The sequence below is a fragment of the Neltuma alba genome, unplaced genomic scaffold (genome assembly GCF_004799145.2).
Source record: "Neltuma alba isolate B1F8T4 unplaced genomic scaffold, ASM479914v2 tig00012396_pilon, whole genome shotgun sequence".
Classification (NCBI taxonomy): Eukaryota; Viridiplantae; Streptophyta; class Magnoliopsida; order Fabales; family Fabaceae; genus Neltuma; species Neltuma alba.
The window spans coordinates 323,639-348,547 of NW_021636890.1; the positions used below are offsets into that span (position 1 = coordinate 323,639).

Genomic DNA, 24,909 nt, shown 5'->3' on the forward strand with positions numbered 1-24,909 from the left:
TATCTTATTACATTTAATCAGCGGATATATGCGCACAATCCAATTTCCAAGAAGATTATGAGAGTGTTCGGGTAAAAACAAAATTATGGTTTTAAAAATAATTTTATAATGTACGAAGTAAATACATAGAGAAATATGTCTCGATTTACAAAAAAAATACTCCTAAGAGACACTTTTTCATTAATCCAAATACCCCCTATGTGTGACTCGCGGTGGAAAAGAAAGTGAAGTTTATGTTCATATACACGCACGATTCATGCATTCACTATGAGAGATCTATACCTCATCTTTATATTCAACATCTCTTTTTCCATTTATTGATTGTTGTGGATGTCAAACAAAAGGCTTAATCTGGTTTGGGCTGGCAGAACAGAGCAATTACAGTAAACGCACATCTTAGAAGCGCAAGACTCTTGAAATACAGCATGCACATTTACTGTGTGAATGTAAATAATCTTAATCCTTCAATTCTCCATGACGGGAGTAAGTAAGGGTTTGTCTTCAAAGAAAGAACGCAGATTAGCAGCAACAAGGTTCGATATCTGATTGAAAGACTCAGAGGTGAGTGCAGCAGCGTGTGGGGAAAGCACGACATTATCCAAAGAGAAGAGTTCAGAGGGAACGTGAGGCTCATTCTCGTACACATCCAAACCGGCTCCTCCAATCTGCCCATTCACCAGACGCCTCACCAGTTCCTTCTCATCAATCAGGCCTCCTCTTCCCACATTCACTATCACTCCCTCTCTTCCCAGTGCCTCCATCACTTGTGAGTCCACTATGTGATGAGTCTGCTCCGTCAATGCACAGCACAGAACAAGAACGTCGCTGTTAGCCGCCAGCTCAACGGCGCTGCCGTAAAATGGGTATGGCACAGAAATTTTCGGGGTTCTTGAATTGTACATTATTTTGCAGCCAAAGGGTTCGAGTCTTTTCGCCACTTCCATCCCTATTTTTCCCAACCCAACTATTCCCACTCGCTTGCCTCCCACCTGAAACAAATCACTGGAGTCTTCATTCAGTGTTTGGCTAATACGCATTTTCATCCCTTTATTTGGTACGAGGGAGAGGGGAATGGAGAGACGAGGGAGTAAAAATTCTAATGAGTTTGATTTTTTAAAAAAAAAGAATTAGGTATGGACCACCTAAACAGTGCAAGGATTATTTCAGCAAAAATGCACAGAAGAGGCAAAAAAAAAAAAAAAAAAGGATTACCCGTGAAGCCGGAGGAGTGTTCCGGGGCTCCTCAGATCGAAGCAATTTCCGGACACATCGATTAGCAGCGGATATCCTCATCAGAACATCAATCAGCAACCCGACGGCCAAGTCGGCGACATCCTCGGTGTAGACTCCACCCGCGGTGGCCACCCGGACGCCGAGGCGTCGGCACTCGGCCATATCAATGTGGTCGGTGCCCATGCTGGTGGTGACGATGAGGCCGAGGGAGGGGAGGGAGCGGAGGACATCGGCGGGGACCCGCTGCATAGGGTTGCACAGAATGGCGCGAACTGAAGAGGGATGAATGCTAAGGGAGGAGAGGAATTGGGGAAGGGAAAAGGAAGAGGCGAAGAAGTTGAGGAATTTGTAAGAGTGAGAGTATCGGGATTGGAAATCTCGGAAGATCAGTGGAGGACCCAGAACTAGTATGCGCGGGAGATCGTTCGCCATTGATGGGCCTTCACAACAAGAGAAGAGAGGAGAGATGCCGAGTCAGTGTAGCAGTCAGGAGGAGTCACATGACCTAGAAGACGAGAACGAAACCCCATTAATCCAATTCAATTCAACATGACAAATAGCCGATATTTTACCCATGTGCTTTAGGCCGTTTCATTCTGTGTGTTCCTTAATCACCCTATTTTAAAATACGAAAGACGGACAAGATTCCTTTGCACCATATGATTTGTTTTTTGGCCAAAAATAATGTATTAGTGATTGATGAGGTATTTAAATACACAAGGTGTATTCAGTACCTCAAATTATTTTTTCAGATACATTCAACACTTTAAAGTATTTTATAATGCATTCAATATTTTGAAATATTTTTTAGATGCGTCTAGTACTGTGAAGCACCTTAATGCATTTTTTTTAGTACATTCAACATTTAAAAATATTATTTTAGTACATATTTCAAGGTACTAGAAGTACCTAAAAGATATTTTGGAATGCTGGATACACCACAAAATACGCGATGTATCCTATCGCTTTAAAATACTGTGTTGTGTGTGAGTTTCAGCGTTTTGCATGCCTCCTACTCGGTCTCAGTATTTTGCAGCATACTTTTTATAATACACCGGGCAGTCTGATATCAGTTACATCCTTGTCTCTGTTTTTGTTCTTGTGTTGATTATAAAGACTTCTAGGCGGATGACAGATTTAGTTAGTTTGGTGCTGAAGAAATTTCTCAACTTGAGGCACTTTAAGTTAATTGCGTTAGTGGAGTGGAAGACGAAGTTGGTTCTGTGTAGAAGAAGGTGGAGAATGAATGATCGGCGTGCTATGTATAGCTGAAAGCTGCACAAATGACTCTGTAGTTCATTTCCTTCTTCTACACTTCACGGTAAAAGTTGTTCATGCATATAAATATTCGTTCAAGTTGCTTTTTTGACCTACCTATTCAATATAAAGAGTATTATGGGGTTAAATTTGAGCATAATAGGCTCAACTAGAAGCAATTCTCCCAACGATTTGGGATATATGCAAATAGTTATTTTCTCTTGTTCACTTTGGACTTTGGAGGATGTTTATGAGATTAGGAACTTGTGTGATGTTGGGAGGCCATTGCATTTTCTGTCTCATGGAAGTCGGAGAACTGAGAACTGAGTCATCAAATCCAAATGGCAGCCACGCATAGCATTAAATGCCGCATCAAGATATTTTCTTCGACATTGTTTTTTGGAGAGAAAGAGATGTCTCCTGAAAAAGCAGCTCAATAGACACGAAGAAGAAGAAGAAGAAGACACCCAGGACTGAGAAGAAGTGACCAGAAGCGTGTGATGGGCCAATTTTTTTTTTGTGCAGATAACTGGCATCACAGGGCTTCTTTGGAACGGGCCGAGAAGAGGAATGGCCTGGGAATTGAGTAAATGAGCCGTAAAGAATGTCGAGGAGTTTGAAGAACGCACATTATACGAGGGCTTCTATTATTATGAAGCCTGGTAATCTCCCCTGTTGAGATTAATTATCCAGTGCATTTGGAGTTGGAATTTCTATTAAACACTGCTTCAACTCTGAGCTGATCACAATAACCTCTTTAATATTAGCTGATGTCCACATTTACAAGGCTCCAACAAACTTTGAATCATAAGTATATGAATTCTCTTTCACATTTAATTAGTGGAATAACGTGCAAATTAACAATGAGAGAGCTGTAATCATATTATGTATAATTCGACTAATATCTGAAAAAGAAAGTGAAATATCTTCAATTGCCAAATTGAATGCTTTATATTAATATGCAATCACGATTCAGACATTCACTGTAAGAGATCCACATCTCATGTTTATATGCATCGCCTTACAGTAAATACACATCTTAGCAGCGGATGTCTCTTAAAATACAGCACCGTAAATAATCTTAATCCTTCAGTCCTCCATGACTGGAGTATGCAAGGGTTTATCTTCAAAGAAGGCACGCAGATTAGCAGCAACAAGGTCCGATATCTGACTGAAAGACTCGGGGGTATTTGCGGCAGCATGCGGGGAAAGCACTACATTATCCAAAGAGAAGAGTTCAGTGGGGACATGAGGCTCATTCTCAAACACATCCAAGCCAGCTCCTCCAATCTGCCCATTCACCAGACGCCTCACCAGTTCCTTCTCATCAATCAGGCCTCCTCTTCCCACATTCACTATCACTCCCTCTCTTCCCAGTGCCTCCATCACTTGTGCGTCCACTACGTGATGAGTGATGAGTCTGCTCTGTGTATGCACAGCACAGAACAAGAACGTCGCTGTTAGCAGCCAGCTCAACGGCGCTGCCGTAAAATAGGTATGGCGCAGAAGTTTTCTTGGTTCTTGAATTGTACATTATTTTGCAGCCAAAGGGTTCGAGTCTTTTTGCAACTTCCATCCCTATTTTCCCCAACCCAACTATTCCCACTCGCTTGCCTCCCACCTGAAACAAATAATTTGAGTCTTCATTCATCGCTTGCCTCGCACTATTAGTGGGTTTGATGGTTTAGGCCTACTCCTCTTGTAGGCAATACAAGTTTTTTAAAAGGTTAGCCTAAAATTATGCACCTCCTAAATACTACATAGATTATTTCAGCAATAATGGACAGATTAGTTACCCGTGAAGCAGGAGGAATATTCCGGGGCTCCTCAGATAGAATCAATTTCCGCACACATCGATCAGCAGCGGAAATCCGCATCAGGACATCAACCAGCAACCCGACGGCCAAGTCCGCGACATCGTCGGTGTAGGCTCCGCCGCGGTGGCGACCCGGACGCCGAGGCGGCGGCACTCGGCCATGTCAATGTGGTCGGTGCCGGTACTGGTGGTGACGATGAGGCCGAGGGAGGGGAGAGAGCGGAGGAGATCGGTGGGGACCCGTTGAAAAGGGTTGCAGAGAATGGCGCGAACGGAAGAGGGATGAATGTGAGGGAGGAGAGGAATTGGGGAAGGGGAAGGGAAGAGGTGAAGAAACCGAGGAAGTTGTAAGAGTGAGAGTATCGGGATTGGAAATGTGGGAAGATCATTGGGGGACCCAGAACCAAAATGGGGGGCAGAGCGTTCGCCATTGATGCTGGGACTCTGCAGGCGCTAGTCAGGATAAGTCGATTGACCTACAAGGCTACAGCCAGAACCCTCTCATCAATATATAAAAAGTTTTTTTTTTTTTTTATAGAGACGTGTAGTTAATATTATTATCCCTGCGTACCTGATCAATTTTCTTAAACATATTGCACACCCTGACTTATCATGAGCATGGGGTAGTAAATAAATATTCCAGTGTGGAGGCATTCGTTAGGGAGGTGTTTGAATAGAAACCAAACTATGGTTTCAGAAGTGTTTTTACGGTTTACGAAGTAAATATGTGGAGGAATTTGTCTCATTTCGTGAAAAAGTACTTCTGAAACCATATTTTGAAGGTTGCCAAACACCTCTAATTTGTATTGTAATAGTTGGAAGATTGGGAAAGGATATCAGAGACTGTACTAGCTTTCATTTGTGGAGCGAGGGACAAGTTTCCACAAACATTGTCTTTGTTGCATTTAACATCATAGCCCCTTCCTCGTTTGCTCCTGCGGCTACTAGCCTAAGAAGCAGAAGGAAGAAGGTCCAGAATCATAGGTGTAAATAACAGAGAAAAGGGTTTATTTATGAATCAAGATCCTCGGCAATTACTCATTGGTCACTTTGGCAGCCTCCCACAACGATAAAGATGCACAGATTGCAACGTTCAGGCAGCATGCTTAGATGCATCTTGGTTAAACTTGGCAACTCCAACTGTTCAATATCTCCTTCTTCATATGTGATACGACCCTTCACAAATACTAACACTTTCAGATACATCTATATGAACAACAGACTTACACACAAGTGGTGGAAAATTAAGCTAAAAATACATTACTAGGAAACAATACGCGTCGCTGGTGCAAGAACATTACACAAAACAAACAGAAAAGATACAAGCCACCCACACAAACTCTACACGATAACACACAAATGGTGACTTTCCCTTTTCATGTACTTTCCTAGTTTTTAACTTTCATAGCTTTGACCAGTAAAAGAGCTCTATCAATATGTTTCCACTAGAACCTTAAGTTTGAAAGGATTTCTCGCCAGTTAATGACAGCCACTTCAAGATTTTCCAAGCTCAACATCCCTTGAGGATTCTTGTTCCGTACATGCTTCGTCTTTGGCGCCTAATCTAAAATCAGTTTCTTCGTATGGGATTTTACCTTCACCGAGTTCCATTCACATCAAATTTTCCCGCCACAGCACCTCTGACATGCAACTTTGAACTTCCATTTCTCCCAATTACGTCAGATACAAATTCACAATTCTTCATGGCCAAGTTTATCCAATTTTAAAAGCTCTTGTATAGCAAGAGAACCCATGCCACATTTCTTCTACCCCAGGATTCCCAGAAAACTTCAGTTGCTGAAAAGAGATTTGAACTGCACATCCAGAGAGACGGACAATTGTCAGGGACATGATCTGCGTCCTGCAATCTTGCTAATGCTGTAAGGCTTATCTTTAAAAGCCCATTGCAACTACACTTCCTATCAAGTAGAACCATAATCAACAAAAAGCAAGATCCTGTCATGCGTTATTTCGACCTCGTCATTCTGTTCCGCGGCAATTTTTTCTAGCCCTTCACATCCAGTGACCTTTAAGGACATGAGATGAACAAGATTTTCGGTGTTGAAAATCCCGTCAAGTTTTTAATCCCTCACATTCATGTACCTCAAGAGATCTCAAATGAGGAAGAGCACTGAAGAAGGAGTAATAGTGATAGCCTGTGCCCACCCGGGAATTGGATGGTGCGCTCGTCTGAGAGAGGACAAAGCGGGGGTAATTGGCTTGGGAGTTGGGACTTTCCACTTGAAAATGAACTTTGGCGCTACTCAAACAGGAAAATAACTTGGGTAATTTAAAGAGAACAGCGTTTTTTCCGCACAAAAGTTTTAAGCAGGAATTCGGGGTTCAATCCAAGTCAATGGCAAGGCATTTGATCTAATTTATGTGATATCATGTTAGGTAGAGTTTCGTTTAAAGACAATATAACTTTGGGTTTTAAAAAAAAAGGCACACACACTCAAAGTTTAATGAGAGCACTAAGGCCCAAAATGTAACTTACAATCTTACACTTGGAAGGAAGAAGGGCCATGATGTGCGTACCATGACAAAATGAAAGCCCATTATTCATATCAAAGGTGATCATGCAAGTCCACAGTATAACAAGAATCAGAATGTATGAACGATGTGTCAAATAACAAAATGTCATAAATTAGTAAAGTATGATGACGGTTACAAAAAGGGGCGTGGCGTGAACGTGATATTGCGGCTAGGAATGGGGAGTTGCGAAAGTCAAAGACAGGGAAAGGCGGGAGGGAGAGAAAAGAAAAAGGTCAACAAATGAAAGCGGGAGGAATGGATGTGAGCTGTCTTTCTATTAGCCCTCCACGTGCCCTCCATGCCTTCCATCAATTTTCCACTTCCATATGACCTTCATAATGAAATTAGATATTTTAGGGTTCAGCTAACAAGTTGTCGGCTGTAATTTTATTGACGAGGAAATAAGTTGGGAAACGAACATTCCTGCTGCTGCGGAGTTTAAATCCCAAATACTATCTTCATGAGTCACTTGTCCCCCCCCCCCCCCCTTTCCTCTTTTCTTCCATTTGTGTGGTCCATTTCTTGAGCGAAGGCCATTCCTATTCTCACCTGCTCTTCCCTTTCACACCTGCTCTTCATCTCTCCCTTTATGTTAGTCGGTGAAAGCTACAAAAAAGGCCCTTCTATATCATTTTACGTCCACATTAAAATTTGATGCTATTGATTTTTTTTTGTTTTTTTTTCACGTCAATATAAAATCAAATCACTCCCAAATCCTAATCCCTCGGCCTTCTCTGGTCTTTTTAGGACGTTTCGGCCATTAGCTATAGTTTGTTCTTCTCTCATTCCTTTTTGTTCGGCTATGTTCTGATTTGGGCCTTGGGCCCATGTGATGATTTTTCAACCCAAAAAAAAAACATCTCGAAGGTACTCACCTAATTTCTAATTTAATTGTTTTCAACTTTTTAAAAAACAAAAAAAAATTGTTTAAGTAATGTTCTATATTAAAATGACTCTCTAAAACATTTTCCACCCAAGTTTTGTCCTTTTTGATTTTGTTAAGAACAGACTGCCTTTAGCTACTAAAAAATTCCTGTCACCTTGTTAGGTTAGTATTGCAGCTTGTTATTTTCAATTTTTTTCCCTTTAACTCTTGTCGGTTTTTAAATTAATATAATCAAATAGTTTTTCCCGTTGAAAATTGGTTTACCAAATAGTTTTTAAAATTAAAAAAAAAAAGTAAGAGGCCCGAATTGGCTAACACCGTAATTGTCAGTTATATGTTGTTGACCGGTAAATCTGAAAATGGCTGGTTTTATAAGAAACGTAGGTGACGTAAAAGCTACTGCAGAGGCCAATGAGTGGCGGGTTGAGTTGTACAGGGATGGAGGCAAGAGTGGATTTTAATTAGTAGGGGCGGGGCCACGCTAATTAAGAGAAAAGCCTCGTGAGTGTGTGTATCTTCATGGCTTAATTATTTTAATGAATGAAGGTTTTACTTTTACACGTACGTACACTTGAATCTGATTGTTGTTGTCAGTATGTGCGGAGAGGATGTCCTCATCTCAAATGACAATGCATGTGTACCTTGTCGCCGCCTTCGATTATGATTTTGTAATTACTCGTCCAATTAACGTGTAGCTCATTGTTAGCTCAAATTGGCCCCTATTAATAAGCTGCGTAGTAATTAATTTCTATTATTTTGTTTTTTTTCTTTGATAAAATCTATTATGATCATTTTTAATTTGTTCCAATTAAATCTTTTAACGTATGGCTCATAGAATACCAAGTAAACGGATGAGAAGGATTTTATTTCAATCTATATAAAACATGTTTACAAATTACTGCCTCTAATCCTTAATATAAGATCTTATTTGATTTTTATTTTGGTTTTAAATATAAGATCTCAATTCACTTTGTCTCTCATATTTGTATATTTTTTTCAAAATAGTCCTCCTGACAATGATAGTTATAGCCAATACACTTAATTAGTAAGAATATTTTATGAAAGACAACATATATTTATTCCAAATAACTAACTTAACTTCTTTTTTTAATCTCTTTAAATTAGTCAACCAGCTCTTATAATTAGGATTGGAAGTAGTATTTCAAACATGATTCTAATTGGCCGTGGTCTCGTCATCACCCAGGTTTTGAAAATGGTCAAGTAAAAGGCTTTAAAGACGCTGACAAAACAAAGAACCATTGATTGGGAGCAAACATGGACATATTACAGAAATATTTTAGCAACAACTTACATCAATTTAACTGATTAAGACACCTAACATAATAGAATAATGCTCACACTTCATCCGGTCTTGTGTACGGGCAGATTATAAAGGGGGTTTATTGAAAGGAGCAAAGCACCTCCGATAACGCGAATCAAACACATTTTTCACGTTTCACTTTTCATCTAATAGGAGTATAGCAGGACTTGTCCGCCATAGAAGTATAGCACCGTTAAGTAACTGCATGAATCATATCTATCAAGGCGCTATTAAAATTAATTAAAAATAATAAACATGCAATGTATGTAATTTTTTCCTTCAAATATACCCTACTTTACGAAGATGACCAGTGAGAAAATGAATAGAAAAAGAGGCGGGCAAAATGAGTGGAAAAGGGAAATTAAAAAAGATATATGATTAGTTGCGAATAAAAATAAAAAATGCATTAAATTTCTAATCAAATACAAAATGTTGCTGGCATATAGGACCAATCCTCGGTGAGATAATGCTGCTTATACACGGGAGGAAGTATTTTTCTTTTTTTGGGGAAAAATATGAATCTGCAATATAAGAAAAATAAATTTTAAAGGTGTAAGTTATTTATCTTTATATTACTTATTCATATTCAGATCATCAATGAAACAACTACTACCTCCGGTCTCTAATATAAGATCCTGTTTGATTTTTATTTTGGTTATAAATATAAGACCCCAATCTACTTTGTCTCTTATATTTATACTTTTTTTTTCAGAATAGCCCTTCTAATAATAATAATTATAGTAAATACACTTGATCAGTAAATATATTTTAGGAAAAACAACACCTATTTAAGACAAATAACTAACTCAACTTACTTCTTTAATCTCCTCAAATTATTCAACTGGCTCTTATAATTAGGATCGGAGGTAGTATTTAATTAATTTGAAAAAAATTTAAAAAACTAAATAAACTGCTTGATTGTACCAAACGTGGTCATTAGTCTCTAACATATTCTTATATAATATTATATCATTTATTAATTTATGAGTTAAATAAATTGGTTTGAAAAGAAATAATAAATATAAAAGATAAGTGAATTAATTTTTCTACATCTAACAGACTAACACCAATACCAGCTCTTTCACAGATTTTGACATGTAAAACAGGAGAGTTATTAATAAGTTAACTTAGATTTCAGTTCTAGTAAGTTCAGAGGAGAAAATTCCAATTCGAAGGAGAAAAGGGATGTTGAACGGAAGCAATAATTTGTTCCCATGTCAGCTGATTTAGCACTGATTGGGAGAATCAAGGGGCAAGGATTCACGCAAAGGCTCAGCAAATGGGATGGGGATGGTAATTTGTGACTTCATTTTCGTGTGGTATCTGCCTATCTGCCAGCCAAAAAGTTAAAAAGGCGCATCGCAGCAATTTTCAGATCCCAAGTCTCACAGGGATAGAGAGAAGGAGAAGGAGAAGGAGACGGAGACGGAGGAGAGAGAGAAAGAAAGTGACGAGATTGCAAGAGTCAACCGACCCTTTTTGGATCCTTATGTTTGTAAGGCTTCGAAGACTCCACATGTTCCATTTTATCTTTTACCCTTTTTCCTTCTCTCTCACTCTTCCTTCTCCCCTTTCTCTGTCCAAATCTACAGACGTTTCATTTTCTCTCTCTTTTTTTCCCTCTATTTTTTTAATCCTTCTGAAACCTTACCATAGTCAAGCATGCATCAAGAGAAAGCGATGACGCACTTTGTGGAGTAGGGTTCAAGTTGTTCCATATTGATCCTTCCCCTCCCTCTTCATTTGAGCATCATCAGAAACTACTACTCTCATAAGCCCCCAGGTCCCCCCGGCGTGGGTTGGAGAAGGAACGGATTCCTCTCTTTCTCTCTCCAAATTAAAAAAAAAAGAAGACTTTTTCTTAGAGGCGAGCCACTGGGCTTTATCCTTTTGTCTCCCCCTACATCTCTCTACGTCTGTCAATAGTAATATTATTTTTATAAGCATGAAGGTTCGCTGTTGTTGGCCTTCTTGAGTGTGTATATTTACGAGGCAGAATTCGGGGAGAACCAGTTGATATTTTAGTTTGAAAATTTCCGGGTTGGAAGCTTATCGCGGAACAAGGCCTAGCAATTGCAGCTTGCTTGGAAATCAGTGCGTAAATTTGCGTAGAAGAAGAGTCGAAGAAGCTTTTTCTTTGATGAGCTTTGTGGGTTTTCCAGATATTCCTCCTTACAGCAGCAACGATTCTTCTAGAATGCCCTCTGGTGCAATCTCACAGCCTCGCCTTCTCACTTCTACTCCCGCAGCTAAAACCATGTTCAACTCTCCTGGCCTCTCACTTGCCCTTGTGGGATCTTCTTCTTCTCCCTCTTTTCTTTGCCTGAGCCCTTCCCCCCAATTTCCTGACTTTTTGGTTATTTTGTATTTTCAGCAAACGGATATAGATGGGCACAGGGACGGAAATAGAATGTCTGAGAATTACGAGATGAATGTTAATGGAAGAAGAAGCAGAGAAGAAGAGCAAGAAAGCAGATCTGGAAGTGATAACCTGGAAGTTGCTTCCGGCGACGACCAAGATGCCTCCGATCACCCTCCCAGGAAAAAGCGCTATCACCGACACACCCCTCAACAGATACAAGAACTTGAAGCGTATAGTTCATTTTATTAGTTTATTATTTTTTAATACTAGAAACGAATTTTATTCCTACAGTTGATAAAGCTTTTATTTTTGTTCCACATATGGGGTTAGTTTGTTCAAGGAGTGTCCTCACCCGGATGAGAAGCAGAGATTGGAACTGAGCAAGAGGCTTTGTTTGGAAACAAGGCAAGTGAAATTTTGGTTCCAGAATAGAAGAACTCAGATGAAGGTACCGTTAGTCTCGCAGGTCCTTTATATGTGTATTTGTTTGGGGCTATGATGGATTGTGAAATTTCTCTTAATCTTCTGTCAGACCCAATTGGAACGCCATGAGAACGCACTGCTCAGGCAAGAGAACGACAAGCTTAGAGCTGAGAACATGTCCATTAGGGACGCCATGAGGAACCCCATTTGCTCAAACTGTGGGGGACCAGCTATAATGGGAGAAATTTCACTGGAAGAACAGCATCTTCGGGTGGAAAATGCCCGGTTAAAGGACGAACTAGACCGGGTTTGTGCCCTCGCCGGCAAGTTCCTCGGCCGTCCGGCTTCTTCATATCCCAACTCAATGGCTCCTCCATTGGCGAACTCAAGTTTGGAGCTGGGAGTCGGAAGCAATGGCTTTGGCGGTATAAGCACTGTGACCGCAACATTGGCCATGGGGCCCGACCTGGGTGTGGGGATTTCTAGCCCTTTAGCCATGGGAACTCCTCCTCATGCTGCCCCGACTAGACCGGCCGTTCTTGAAAGATCAATAGAGAGGTCTATGTTTCTAGAGCTTGCTTTGGCTGCCATGGATGAATTGGTGAAGATGGCCCAGACTGATGAGCCTCTATGGATGAGGAGTCCGGAAGGTGGGAGAGAAATCCTGAGCCATGAGGAGTACTCAAGGACTTTCACGCCTTGCATCGGCGTAAAACCTAACGGCTTTGTCTCTGAAGCCTCAAGGGAGACTGGAATGGTCATCATAAACAGCTTGGCCCTCGTCGAAACATTGATGGACTCGGTAATTATACTGCTCAATCATTCCTCTATTTGAATCACTGATTATAAAATTAAAGTACATTTGAAGACTACGTGCTTAATTCCCTTCAAAGAGTATTAATTATTCTCAAACTGGTTTGCTGTATTTTCACACAGAATCGTTGGGCAGAGATGTTTCCCTGTTTGGTTGCAAGAACTTCAACCACTGAAGTAATATCCGGCGGAATAAATGGAACCAGGAATGGTGCTCTTGAACTAGTGAGTCCCACCTAAATTCAACCTTCCACTACTTGAATTAGCTCTACTTTGTCTTTTCCAGTGGTTGATTTATCAGTAGAAAGCGTTGAAACTGTTTATGGCTGGCCAGATGCATGCTGAGCTGCAAGTTCTTTCGCCATTGGTGCCAGTTCGCGAGGTCCATTTCCTCCGCTTCTGCAAGCAGCATGCGGAGGGAGTGTGGGCTATTGTGGATGTTTCGGTTGATACTCTCCGGGAAAATTGTGGTGCGCCACACTTTGTGAATTGTAGGAGGCTTCCCTCAGGCTGTGTAGTTCAAGACATGCCTAATGGTTACTCTAAGGTAATTAATTGGCTAACTTCTTCTTGCACTGATGTTCCTGTTTTGTTATTACGAGTTTGTGGTGTTTTTAGTTATGCTTGTAGCTTTTGTCTCCCAAGCTTTTGAAGACAGTAAAAAATGAGACCTCGTGTTGTCCTTATTTTTATTTTCACCAAGCCTGCGCCTGTTTCCACTTGCATTGATGTTTTCCCCAACTAGTACTTGCTTGTCTTCTTGGTAAATTGACACCAGGTCATTGATTATTAAACGCATTAGATTATTATTGGCATTGAGAATGGGAATGAATGAATAAACAAAATGGAGAAAGTAAGTTCCAGGAGGTTCGGGATATTGTAAAAATTAACGTGTTATGAATTTGTTATTTACATAGTTTAAATACTTGCTATTTTTGAACCTTCAAAACTACTTGATATATTTATTACTATTAGTTTATATTACTCCTCTTATTGCAGCACGGACTTTTAATCTTTTTAACAATGTTAATTATGCTATGATAGTATTATTTGTTCTTGTTATTTTTCAAAAGTGAAATATAATATTTTTCCAGTTCTAAATATAAAACTTATTTTATAATTTGTTCTATAAAATAAGTTTTATATTTGGAATTGAACGAGCATTATTGTTATTGTTAAATTTACGTTTATGATAGTATTACTTTCCATCTTAATTATAAATAAAATCTTGTAATTAAAATTGTAAAAACGAGTAGGAGTATATATAGTTGAGAATAGTTGGGTGAGGAAAAAATGGAAGAAGACAAAAATCGCGAGGGGTTTTGGTTTTCCAAGCTAGTGAAGAAAGAGCACATGGATTTAAGCGAGACCTAGCTTGTCTAGTGACCGCTCAGTATATAAGAACTCTGTCAGTGTTAATTCCCAATTCAAACAACATATAATTTATAATATTTCTGTAAGTCCCAAAGAATCTCCAACTGAGATACCGTGCTTCTGCTTCTCTTATTATTCCAACCCCGACTTCAATTTTTTGGGGGGAAAAAACACCTGCATCTCGATCCATGACAGAACCTGATCCTTTATTATATTCATGGAAGCCTTTACGACTTGAATTTCCGGACCTAGGAACACATTAGTTGGATATACCCTTTTTGCAAGCGAATTGCCTTGTAATCTTCAGAAGTGAATAAACAAAGCTTTTGATGTTTCTATTCCGCCATTTGATGCTGTCTTGGAATTCTGGCCGGAGGTATTATTCAATTCACTGTACATGACTGGTTCCAGCGCCATGATCCATTGATCCATTCATGTGCGGATATTATATTGTGGTCAAAACGCAGGACTGTCTATTTTGTCTCTTTGTGATATTAGAATCTGGGATGACCTCACTGCTATACCAAATCTCGATGCCTGTTTCCTCTCTTCACGCTGCTCGTTGCTTCTCCAAACCCTCCTTCACTTTTTTTCCCGTTGCAGTATTTTATGTACTCTCTTCAGCTCCGTCGGATACCTACAGATTTATATTTCATCTTTCTTCATTCACTCTTCAAAAATAGGCGGACATATATATGTGTGTGTGTATAATATCCTGGTGTAGCCATGGCTGGCCTTTTTCAAGATCTTGTCCTCTTCTTCTGTGCCTGCAAGAATGAATTTCCTATCTTAAATCTAATTTGTTATAACCTATGGAATAGGAGCGTAAACAATTTTCATTTACCGAGGGCAATTTCAAAGGAGTCGAGCATATTGTAATCACTTAAAACTATGAGGTTATCCCTTACACTGGAGTGTTCAAGTTTGAAACTTTTGGAATGGGAATTTGCATGCAAATGCAGGTGACATGGGTGGAGCACGCAGAATACGATGAAAGCCAAGTTCACGAGCTGTACAGACCCTTGTTAAGTTCAGGCTTGGGTTTTGGCGCGCAACGCTGGCTCGCCACCCTCCGGCGTCAATGCGAATGCCTCGCCATTCTAATGTCATCATCCGTTCCTTCACGAGACCATTCTGGTATGTATGCGTGCATACCTACCACACTACCCTCACTAATTCTTCACTTCATGGGGCTGATTTCCTTTTTGGTTTTGCTGCGGCAGCGATTACCGCCGGCGGGCGGCGGAGCATGCTGAAGCTAGCGCAGCGCATGACCAACAACTTCTGCGCCGGCGTCTGTGCCTCGACGGTGCACAAGTGGAACAAGCTCAACGCCGGCAACGTTGGTGAGGATGTTCGGGTCATGACTCGCAAGAGCGTCGACGACCCAGGAGAACCGCCGGGGATCGTGCTGAGCGCTGCAACGTCTGTGTGGCTGCCGGTGTCGCCGCCGCGACTGTTTGATTTCCTCCGTGACGAAAGGCTCCGGAGCGAGTGGGACATACTGTCGAACGGTGGGCCCATGCAGGAGATGGCCCACATCGCCAAGGGCCAGGACCACGGCAACTGCGTCTCCCTCCTCAGATCCAGCGTATGAACTGAAACCCTTTCTTTCTCCCTCTAAATTATCTAATTACAAAAATAGCCGTAATACGAATTCGGGTCCAAGCGGCATTTTTCGTCCAGTAGTGGTGTGGTTGAAAAAACGAGATGAAATTGGGTAATGGACAAATTCGGGAATTTGGAAGTATCTTTGGGGACAATCTTGTGGCAGAAAGAGATAAGGCAGGGTTTCGGTAAAACAAGTCGGGATAGTATAAACTTGTGAGGTGTGCTGAGAATATGAGTTTTAAATTATTAACAATTCAGTATGTGAAAGCTCTGATTAGAAGTCAAAATAGATGGACGGTTGTGGCCTTTCTTCTGGGTTTCTGAGCTCTGACGTCATCATTTTAGAAAACGAGATAAAAATATAGAAACAGTGGGACCCAGCATTTGACTACGTTCTCACACTGCTCGAAGCTTAAACGACAATGACAACACGGGATGTAAATTTCTAATTTTTTTTCCTCCCCCGACTTTCAGGCTATGAATCCCAGCCAGAGCAGCATGTTAATATTGCAGGAGACCTGCATCGACGCGTCGGGCGCGCTCGTAGTGTACGCGCCGGTGGATATCCCGGCGATGCACCTGGTCATGAACGGTGGCGATCCAGCTTACGTGGCGTTACTCCCGTCAGGGTTCGTGATCGTGCCAGACGGGTCCGGGCCACGTGGGTCGCAAACGCCGGTGAGAAACGGCGGCGGCAGAGCTAGTGGTTCACTCCTGACGGTGGCGTTCCAGATACTGGTGAATAGCCTGCCGACGGCGAAGCTGACGGTGGAGTCAGTGGAGACGGTGAACAACCTCATCTCTTGTACGGCGCAGAAGATAAAGGCCGCACTCCCCGGTGAAAGCTGAGTCACGTGAAACGTAAATGACAATTTTTTGTTTTAGAAGCTTTTCGAGGGTGGTAAATGGCATATTGCAGCAGTGAGACGTGGAATGGGGGCGCGTGGAGGGGAAGGGTGTTGAGTCAAGAACGAACCGTGCTGGCAGGGGTGCCGGTTCGGGTATTGACTCGGAAAGATCCAATGTTTGCTCCACTATTCACAATCCCAATGTAAACGGAAAAAAAGAAAAAACCAAAATGATATTTTTTGTTTTGGGTTGATGGTTGCATTGATTTTGTTTGATGCGTCGTTTCATTTGATTGAGGCAGATGCAGTTGTAAATACTTATTGAACAATAAAAAAATTAGGAAAAAAAAAGTTTTTTTGACTTTACATGGCTGCGTCTGAAGATGTAGTTGTGATAATTTGATGAGTAATATAATATAATTGGTGGGATTGTTTGTATGGCATATATACGTATTGGGGCCGGTGGATTTGATTTAGTTGATGTGACGAGGAGGGGGGCCGGATGAGCGGAAGCTGTTGGAATCATGGAATGCAGAGGCGTAAGGGGACGCCGTTGAAAATGGCTCACTCTCAAAATTTGATTGATTCATAATGTTACTTCGCTTTCTGAATTTTAAAATGGTGTTTGGAATCTTTAAATCGAGATAAATTTTTTTACATATTTACTTCTATAAAATGACTTTTAAAATTATGATTTGGTTTTTATCTAAACACTGTCTCTGAGTGTCCAGTCTAGAATTTTGTTATTCTTGTCATTTAATCCAATGCAACACAGTCTAACCTCATTTTCATATGTCCCATGTTTTACTAAAGAAAAAGGAAGGATATTGCAGTTCAATGAAAGGGGAAAAAAATGGTGAGAGTGAAAAAAGAAGAAATAAATCCAGTTCAGAATCACGCCAGAGACAGAATATGTACTCTCAATGGATCTTCTCTGACCTTGGGCGAGTGAGATTGGACGTGGATGGGTGTAAAGTTTCACTGTTAAGCTTTTGGGCACTCTTGAAGTGACTCTACTCAGCTCAGGTGATTCAACTCATGCAGGGTGAAAACGACCAGAGTCATCCCTTTATCAAAACCATTAGGAGGATCAGGAATGTTATACAGGCGTGATCGGAAGGTCCTGAGTTTGATATAACAGTTGGGAAAATTACTTGATGAAATGATTGTGCAACATCAACAGTTGAATCGACCCAACAAGCGAAATAAATTTCAGATGAGGAAGAAACAGCAATGTGATTTGTTATGGGGATGTGACGGTGGAGCCTCTGTTTCAAACACGCTTGGCACAGACTTGTTATGACATTTCATGGATAGGACCGAAATTACTGATAATAGAATTAGAAGCGCATATTTGAGATAACACAAGCTGCACAGATGAACAAGTGGACGGTGGGAACAGTGACGCTTTTGGAAACATAAGAAGCTCTCATCATTCCTAACTCAGAAAACGACTCTTGCTTCAGCCCAACCTAACGTTCCCATCTCTGCCTGACAACTACACTTCACATAAGAGATCACCCAATTATAATAGATTTCAGGGATCTCAACGGTACTTTTCATGAATCTGCAGGTTAATTTCCCCTTCTGGACCAATCTTTCTAAATTCATTTGCATATCATGTACCGTTCATCCCTGCATCACCATGCATGCACCTCCTAGTGCGATCCCTATCTATTATTATGTGTTTTTCTTTTACCTCAACAATTTACTCAGTCTTCATGAATGGTATCCTATGGTGTCCCCATTGGACGATTCTGAATTCACCCACATGTATGTGTGGGTAACGTACTATTTCTTGTGCTGGGCCCCTCTCCCTCGCAAGATTTCAAAGATATGCTTTTTGGACTCTACACTCCTCCAGATTCGCTGGTTGCTGGATAACTACTCAATCCATTCATTGGCTTACTTAGGTGAATAGAGTTGCACGACACTTGGCAGTACAGGTCTTGAAAGCTTTCCACAGAAATGTCGTTTTAATGTGTGTCCTGATTATATTTTCCCTAACTTGTTTTCCCATAACATTGCTTCATATTCATATCCGTGCCATTTTTATCCTTGAAATGTGTCACCTGTTATATATATATATATATATATATATATATGGGGTATGAATGATTGCTTGCAGTTGTCACTGGCGAGTCATGGGAGTACAAGAAAGATGGTGAGGTTGAGGAGCTTACAGATGTATGGCCGGCCCCCATGTTTTGCTCTTTTGATTAACTGTCCAAGGGATGAAGGAGGGCCCGCTTTTGAATTTGGCACACGAAACCAGCCATTGAATGTGGTCCCCAGCATGCATCCATCACATCTTCATCTAATAATTCTACTCTGATTATGGTTCTTTTTTTTTTCTTTTTTCTTTTTTTTAAAAAAACCCCTCTGAGCATAGACATTGTCATGAGCCTTATAGTGGGAGGACTGTCCTTAAGTAGGAGTCTTATAAGCTCTAAGGCTTCCACTCTGCCTTAAAATAGGGGTTTTTTAAGGTTTTAAGCTCTCTAACTCAAATGGCTAGCTTCCAACATGTGATTCTTTCAAAATTTCGTTTTTATTACACGACATCTCGTATCATTTTCAATCTTCACCCTATCAGCTCCTTCGCCTCATATGATACTAATTAATATAACGATGAATGGGTTATTATTTTACCTAAAAATTACTGCTAATGCGAGTTGAATATACCTGTACTATTCAAGTTGGTAATGGACAATAATGGGCCATCATCAATAACATGTGCTGGGTGGAAATTTACAAACTTAGGCTCAAGAAAAAGGTACAATCCTGAATATAGGCCCAAGTTTGCTTCATTATTTGGGCCAGTGGATTATTCATCCATTTCATTGTGGCCCACTTTGAGGTGACACTTGTTATTCTCCCAATTGATTATTTAAGTTCTTTAATTATATTAGTATAAAATATATGTATCTAAAAAATCACACTAATTATAAATTATAAATTATAAATGGTTTGTATTTTATTTTCTATTTAAATTCATATAATATTTGACCCCAAAAAAATTTATACTACCTCCGGTCCTAATTATAAGAGTCAGTTGATTAATTTGAGGAGATTAAGCAAGTAAGTTGAGTTAGTTATTTGTCTTAAATAGGTTTTATCTTTTCTAAAATATCCTTGCTAATCAAGTGTATTAACTAGAGCTATCATTGTTAGAAGAGCTACTTTAAAAAAATGTATAAATATGAGAGACAAAGTGGATTGATGTCTTATATTTAGAATCAAAATAAAAGTCAAACGGGGTATTATATTAAGAACCCGAGGTAATATAATACACCTTCCTAGATTGATGCACTATTCCTTTTACGTACAAGTAAAAATTTTACGACTAAAAACAACACGTACAATTTTTGAGTTGAGAAGTAACATTAAAAAACGTTGTCAAAGAATGGAAAAAAGTGCTCAAGTGATATTTGGCGTAATGCAAAGAAGCTGCGGAAAATTCAAAGTCAAAAGGAAAAAACGTTGACGCAGAAGCAGATGTAGCGAGATAACGACGCTAAAACGTGTATGGCTGTGTTAAAGAGAATCTCTCTTTGTTTTTGTTCGTTTGCCGATGACGAGGATAGAAAATACTACTACTTAGATACTTAATATAAAAATTAATTAATTAATTTGAATAAATTAAAAAAATTAGTTATTTGTAATAAATCGGTATTATCTTTCTTAAAATATTTTTCCTAATCAAGTATATTGGCTAGAACTATTATTATTACAAAGACTCTTTTGGGAAAAAAAACAAATAAATATAAGAGACAAAATAAATTAGAGTATTATATTTAGGATTAAAATAAAAGTTAAATCAGTTCTTATATTAAAGACAAGAAGGAATATAATATCACGGCCGCATGTGTTTAATTAACTTTCACATCACTAATATATAGTATATGTGTTATGTCATTAACTTCGTTGAAACTTCCTCTGCCTGACCACGCACGGTTAGCCCAAGACCTTACAAACCAAAACCGTTTGTGAATAAATTTCCAAGAAATTTGGTAATAGTTGCACATGAAACTGCGATGCGTCGGTATGAACTAAAAGGGGTCAATGCCCTGGCAGCGCGTCGCCCTGCGTTTTCATTTCATAGACCAAACCACGTGAACCTGCTCGGTAGTCTCCCTTTCCAACTATGCATGTACCAGTTACGCGGTTCTCCCCACGAAACTCCTCTATATATATAAACCAAACCTTCCTCCTTCATTTTCATCCCAAAATCTCTACCTCTTTCTGACGCTCGTGTAAATTAATTCCTCTCTTCTCCATCAGTTTCTTCCTAAAATTTCTTCCTGTGTTTGACCGAAATATGGGGCCAATCAGGACACGCACCCTGGAGGTCAGCATCATATCCGGTGAGAACCTCTGCACTGATGAGCGGAATCCGGTGACGGCGAATATGTGCGTCGTGGTTCGTGCAGAGTCCGTTAAGTGTTGGAGCACGAAAATGGCGACGCAAGAAGCGGGGAGCGTGAGCACTTTATGGAACGAGAATTTGACGGTGGAAATGCCATGGCATGCAGAGTCTATGACGTTGGAAGTTCAGAGTGAGACGTCAAAAGGTGTAGTTAGATCCGTTGGGCTGGCAAGAATAGCGATTGCGGATGTGATGCCAAAGGAACAGAAATGTTCGGGGATGCTGAGTTACAGGCTGAGGAATTGGGATGGAAGGAGAAGTGGGGTAATCAATTTCTCAGTCAAGCTGAAGAATGAAGAAGAAGAAGAAAAGCTGGGAATAATGGCGGGTTCTTGTGGTGCATTTGGGAGTGGGATGGATCATCATCAGGAGTTGAAATTAAGGAGAAACAGTGCAATCGTTACCGGAATTCCTGTTTCCTGGATCCACCAGGGCATTCCCGTTTGACCAGGAATAAAGATACAGTAGCACTAGCACCTTTCTTTCATTTTAAATTGATTTGATCCAAAAAGTTTGTATTTTCCAATCATATACAGGAATTATATTGTATTGGCGAGACCAAAAAAATCATAGCAAATATTGGATTAATTGAATTTGGTTGAAATTAAATTGAGGGGACTCATTTCATCCTTCGTATACCTACGAGTCACCAAACTAAATTCAAAGTAACCTCTTCAATTCATAATTCAATTCCCTTTAATCTATGTGGTCGAGTCTCATGATACAAATATTTTTTATGCCACCTTCTATCTTTAATATAGGACTAATTGATTAATTTGTAAAGATTAATGAAGTTACTAGTTGGAAAGAAAAACAATAAATATAAATATTTTAAAATAATTTAGTAACTTCTTTAATATTATTAAATTGATCAACTAGGTCGTAGTGGTTTACGGTTGTTGCTACAAAATAATAGTAAAAAGGAAGAAGAAAATAGCTGTGAAGTCAAGTTGTAAATTCAAACGAGAAAATTATGAGGGAGACGGTATTTGCCAGCGTTTAGCCGTTTATTAATTGATAGTAAGAGATACTTAAGGCATAAGACAAAGTGGTATTACCACTCCAACGTTGACTTTTCTTTGTGTTTGAGTTGAGAGCCAAGTTTAACTTTTCGCATGTCTTTGAATAAATCAACAGCGTGTCCCATAAGGATTAAGGAGGCAGATTGCTCTCCTGCCGCACCTCTCCATTTTTTTTAAAAAAATATACTAAATTATAAGAACTCATTTGTAGTTTATAAACAATATCTTATAAATAAGATCGGAGGTAGTATTATACTAAATTAAAATTAATATGTTACTTTCAGTCCTTAATATAAGAGCTAGTTGACTAATTTGAGTACATTAAGAAAGTTTGTTAAGTTCGTTATTTGTAATAATTAGGTATTATCTTTTCTAAAATACCCTTGTTGATCATATGTATTAACTAGAGCTACTATTTAATGAGACATTTAACATGTGCAACTACTAGAAGTACTTTTTGAAAAAAAAAGATAAACATGAAAGACAAAGTAGATTGAGATAGTTAACTAATTTGAATACATTAAGAAAGTTTGTTAAGTTCGTTATTTGTAATAATTAGGTATTATTTTTTCTAAAATACCCTCGTTGATCATATGTATTAACTAGAGCTACTATTTAATGAGACATTTAACATATGCAACTACTAGAAGGACTATTTTTGAAAAAAAAAGATAAACATGAAAGATAAAGTAGATTGAGATCTTATATTAAAATCAAATTGAATGTCAAATTAACTCTTATATTAAAAATCGAGAGTAATAAATTACAAAAAAAACACACTAAATTTTTTGAAATTGTGTAACCACGTGAGTTAGATTTTCTTACAAAACAAAAATTCACAATTATACGGAACGACTTTATTTTTTCATCTATAAACTTGATTTTTTTAAAAGTCAGCAAGATGAAAGATGAAGTGTGAATAGATGATCCAATGAATATTTCACAGTTCTATGTTCTAACATTTGAATAAAAGATTTGTGAAGTGTGAAAAGAAACATATTCGGTATATTATAAATAAAAAATCCAGAATTTCAATCGAGAAATGATGGAAAATTCACACTGTGAACGAGAGAAGATGACCATACAATTCTATAGAAGTTTGCGGGGAAAAAACACTACCCATCAATTATAGTCTGACGTATGCAACAAGATTATATTCTTCTCTTGACTTCGTTGGTCTTTGGTAAAGTCAACAATCTAAACTAAATTATCTATTTGCTTACCTTATACTATATGCCATAGCACTTTCCCCTGAAATCGCCATCTGAAAGTTAATTTAAAAATCATTCTTATTCCACTACTTTTTGCTCTTTCCGTATTTAAAACTAAAATCTCAACAGTATTTTTATTTTATTAGTCAGTTTTACGACAACACGTAAAGTGAAATCGAAATTTCACTATAGACATGCCCAGAAAATTCTTCCCCCGCGCGATAAGGAAGAAATTAAAATTCGGAGAAATTTAAGAACAGTGTCTCAGAAAACGCGACCGAGTCAGAAACTACCTATGGTCAACACTGTTACCTTCTCACCAGGTAATCCAATCCATGTCTTTGCTTCGTCTTTATGGCTCTTTTCTCACGCTTCTCTCCCGAAATCCCATTATATAAATCCTCCTCCCTCCTCCTTTATTTTCATCACAAAATATCCTCCATATATACACTCTTCATATCCATCACACACACACATATATACAACTCTCCGAGTTTCTCCTTCAATTTTCTTCCCAGGTCTGACCGAGAATGAACCCAATTAAGACACGCACTCTGGAGGTCACCGTTATATCCGGAGAGGAACCTTTGCATCGATCAGAATCCGGTGACGGAGGACGTGTATGTGGTGGTCCGGACGGAGTCGTTAAAGTGCTGGACCACGAAAATGGCGAAGCAAGGAGGAGAGAGCTTAGTTTAGGGCACAGCACTACATGGAACGAGAGGTTATGGTGGAGGCACCATTGCATGCAAAGTCTATTACATTCGAAGTTCAGTGTAAGACGTCGAAAGGTTCGGTTCGACCCATTGGGTCGGCCAGAATAGCCATTTCGGATGTTGTGCCAAAGGACGAGGCATGTTCGGAGGTGTTGAGTTATAGGTTGAGGAATTGGGAAGGAAGGAGAAGCGGGGTGATCAGTTTCTCAGTGAAGAAGAAGAAGGAAGGAGAAGAAAAAGAAGAAGATGATGATTCAAAGTGCTCGGGAAAGCAAAATTATGGGGGTTTCGATCATCATATGAATGTTCCAAATAATGGGGTCGTCTTGGGCATTCCTGTTTGGTGGAATCATCTTGGCTTACATGTTTGAACGACTTCAAAATATAATTTCCTTATTAATGCTTGCTTTGTATTTATTCTTGCTTCTATTCATAGTTGTGGTGTTTACTCTCTTTTTCATCATGTTTTATCATTGATAATGGCGTCTATATGTATAAACAAACATTTACAAGGTATATTATTATTTCATATGTTTGCTACAGGATGTAAGAATAATGATGGAGAAATACCCCAATTTTTCCTGCTGAAGACCTGCGCAATGACTGAGCTTCAGCTTCTCCCTCTTTTTCCTTCGTCTGATTTAACAGTGTGTTGTGTTTTCTATTCATTTCTTCGTGATTTTAGGCCTACTTTTCTTCGCTTTTTAATCAGTTTTTGCCCCTTTTTCACGAAAACAAATCTTATTCTTTTATATTTCATATTTTTGTTTTTAATTTTATAAGACATTCTTTAATATATTGCATAGATCACTTTGAAGTCATATGAAAGACCCCCGCCTGCAATTAGTTATTTTATAGCCTCGTTGATTATAATTTGGTTTCTTAACTCCATTACTTGGATAACTTTTATAACTGAAATTAGAGTAAAAATCAATTAGTGTAATTCGATTTATGTTTAGATAAGTGCTTATAAAAAGTCGGTTGAAAAAGTTAAAAGTTATTTCGATAATTAATAAAAAAGTGAGTTTAGTTGTAAAATGACTAAAAAGGAT

General features: G+C 39.2%; 4 protein-coding genes and 1 pseudogene across 5 annotated transcripts; 3 read left to right on the top strand and 2 right to left on the bottom strand.

Annotated features, from left to right (window-relative positions):
• Positions 1–230: 230 nt before the first annotated feature.
• Positions 231–1,758, bottom strand: LOC114726624 (glyoxylate/hydroxypyruvate reductase HPR3). The gene is made up of 2 exons (XM_028913266.1): positions 1,213–1,758; positions 231–989 (listed from the first exon to the last, which is right to left on the bottom strand). The coding sequence occupies exons 1-2, from the start codon at positions 1,663–1,665 to the stop codon at positions 465–467; spliced, it is 978 nt and encodes a 325-aa protein (XP_028769099.1). The 5' UTR covers positions 1,666–1,758; the 3' UTR covers positions 231–464.
• A 1,821-nt stretch (positions 1,759–3,579) lies between these two features.
• LOC114726610 (glyoxylate/hydroxypyruvate reductase HPR3-like) lies at positions 3,580–4,737 on the bottom strand (annotated as a pseudogene).
• Positions 4,738–10,474: 5,737 nt separating this feature from the next.
• Positions 10,475–16,845, top strand: LOC114726623 (homeobox-leucine zipper protein ANTHOCYANINLESS 2). Of its 2 annotated transcripts, none has more exons than XM_028913265.1 (9): positions 10,475–11,338; positions 11,423–11,640; positions 11,741–11,858; positions 11,943–12,635; positions 12,770–12,871; positions 12,981–13,193; positions 14,983–15,157; positions 15,244–15,611; positions 15,710–16,001. In XM_028913265.1, exons 1-9 carry the CDS (start codon positions 11,189–11,191, stop codon positions 15,719–15,721), a joined length of 2,049 nt encoding a protein of 682 aa, XP_028769098.1. In that variant the 5' UTR covers positions 10,475–11,188; the 3' UTR covers positions 15,722–16,001. The 2 variants fall into 2 exon arrangements, with proteins under 2 accessions (XP_028769098.1, XP_028769097.1); XM_028913264.1 differs by lacking the exon at positions 15,710–16,001 and adding an exon at positions 16,106–16,845 and having other exon boundaries at positions 10,476–11,338.
• Positions 16,846–20,800: 3,955 nt separating this feature from the next.
• On the top strand, positions 20,801–21,355 carry LOC114726611 (BON1-associated protein 2-like). Its single transcript, XM_028913248.1, has one exon. The coding sequence runs from the start codon at positions 20,801–20,803 to the stop codon at positions 21,353–21,355; it is 555 nt and encodes a 184-aa protein (XP_028769081.1).
• A 2,490-nt stretch (positions 21,356–23,845) lies between these two features.
• Positions 23,846–24,373, top strand: LOC114726592 (uncharacterized). The gene has a single exon (XM_028913208.1). The coding sequence runs from the start codon at positions 23,854–23,856 to the stop codon at positions 24,226–24,228; it is 375 nt and encodes a 124-aa protein (XP_028769041.1). The 5' UTR covers positions 23,846–23,853; the 3' UTR covers positions 24,229–24,373.
• The last annotated feature ends 536 nt before the right edge of the window (positions 24,374–24,909 follow it).

What these genes read in the sequence shown, in the direction of transcription:
- LOC114726624 (XM_028913266.1), bottom strand. Translation starts at nt 1,665, where the DNA reads ATGGCGAACGATCTCCCGCGCATACTAGTTCTGGGTCCTCCACTGATC. An exon ending in ACACTCCTCCGGCTTCACGG is followed by an intron (nt 990 to 1,212) that starts GTAATCCTTTTT and finishes GATTTGTTTCAG; the next exon opens with GTGGGAGGCAAGCGAGTGGG.
- LOC114726592 (XM_028913208.1), top strand. Translation starts at nt 23,854, where the DNA reads ATGGAACGAGAGGTTATGGTGGAGGCACCATTGCATGCAAAGTCTATT.
- LOC114726623 (XM_028913264.1), top strand. Translation starts at nt 11,189, where the DNA reads ATGAGCTTTGTGGGTTTTCCAGATATTCCTCCTTACAGCAGCAACGAT. An exon ending in CAGATACAAGAACTTGAAGC is followed by an intron (nt 11,641 to 11,740) that starts GTATAGTTCATT and finishes ATATGGGGTTAG; the next exon opens with TTTGTTCAAGGAGTGTCCTC. An exon ending in ATAGAAGAACTCAGATGAAG is followed by an intron (nt 11,859 to 11,942) that starts GTACCGTTAGTC and finishes ATCTTCTGTCAG; the next exon opens with ACCCAATTGGAACGCCATGA.
- LOC114726611 (XM_028913248.1), top strand. Translation starts at nt 20,801, where the DNA reads ATGGGGCCAATCAGGACACGCACCCTGGAGGTCAGCATCATATCCGGT.